The 390-nt window shown below is 57.2% G+C and overlaps 1 protein-coding gene across 1 annotated transcript in view; it reads left to right on the forward strand.

The window, feature by feature from the left end:
- Positions 1–302: 302 nt before the first annotated feature.
- NFS1 (NFS1 cysteine desulfurase) overlaps positions 303–390 on the forward strand; it is a gene marked incomplete at its 5' end in the record, with an annotated part of 10550 nt that continues 10462 nt past the window's right edge. Inside the window, one exon of the mRNA XM_009875700.1 lies at positions 303–381. Within this exon, the coding sequence (XP_009874002.1) occupies positions 303–381 (79 nt within the window). The remainder of the gene's footprint in view (positions 382–390) is intronic.

The raw sequence follows: 390 nt of genomic DNA on the forward strand, positions 1-390 counted from the left end.
GTTGATAGGGCTGGGACAAAGGCTGGATGATCTTCTAGGTCTCATCCATTCTATGACCCCGTATTTCCTCTGCTCAGAAAATACCGTTCTAAGATGTTCTTTATGCAGCTCCAGGTGAGGTGTGGGGGTGACTGCTGGGCACCTCACTGCCAGAGGCTCTGCTGTTGAAGACGTGTCCTGAGCTGGATGTGGCGCTGGCGCAGAAGTGTTTGAACCCCGGGGCAGAGAGATGGTGTGTGTGTAGTGGGGCAGCGAGGCTTTTCCTTCTGCATTTCTAAGGCTGGGTGGTTTGTGTCCTGCAGGATCCCAGGGTCCTGGACAGCATGCTCCCGTACCTCACAGCCTACTACGGCAACCCCCACTCCCGGACCCACGCCTACGGCTGGGGGG

The sequence above is a fragment of the Apaloderma vittatum genome, unplaced genomic scaffold (assembly GCF_000703405.1).
Source record: "Apaloderma vittatum isolate BGI_N311 unplaced genomic scaffold, ASM70340v1 scaffold30318, whole genome shotgun sequence".
NCBI lineage: Eukaryota > Metazoa > Chordata > Aves > Trogoniformes > Trogonidae > Apaloderma > Apaloderma vittatum.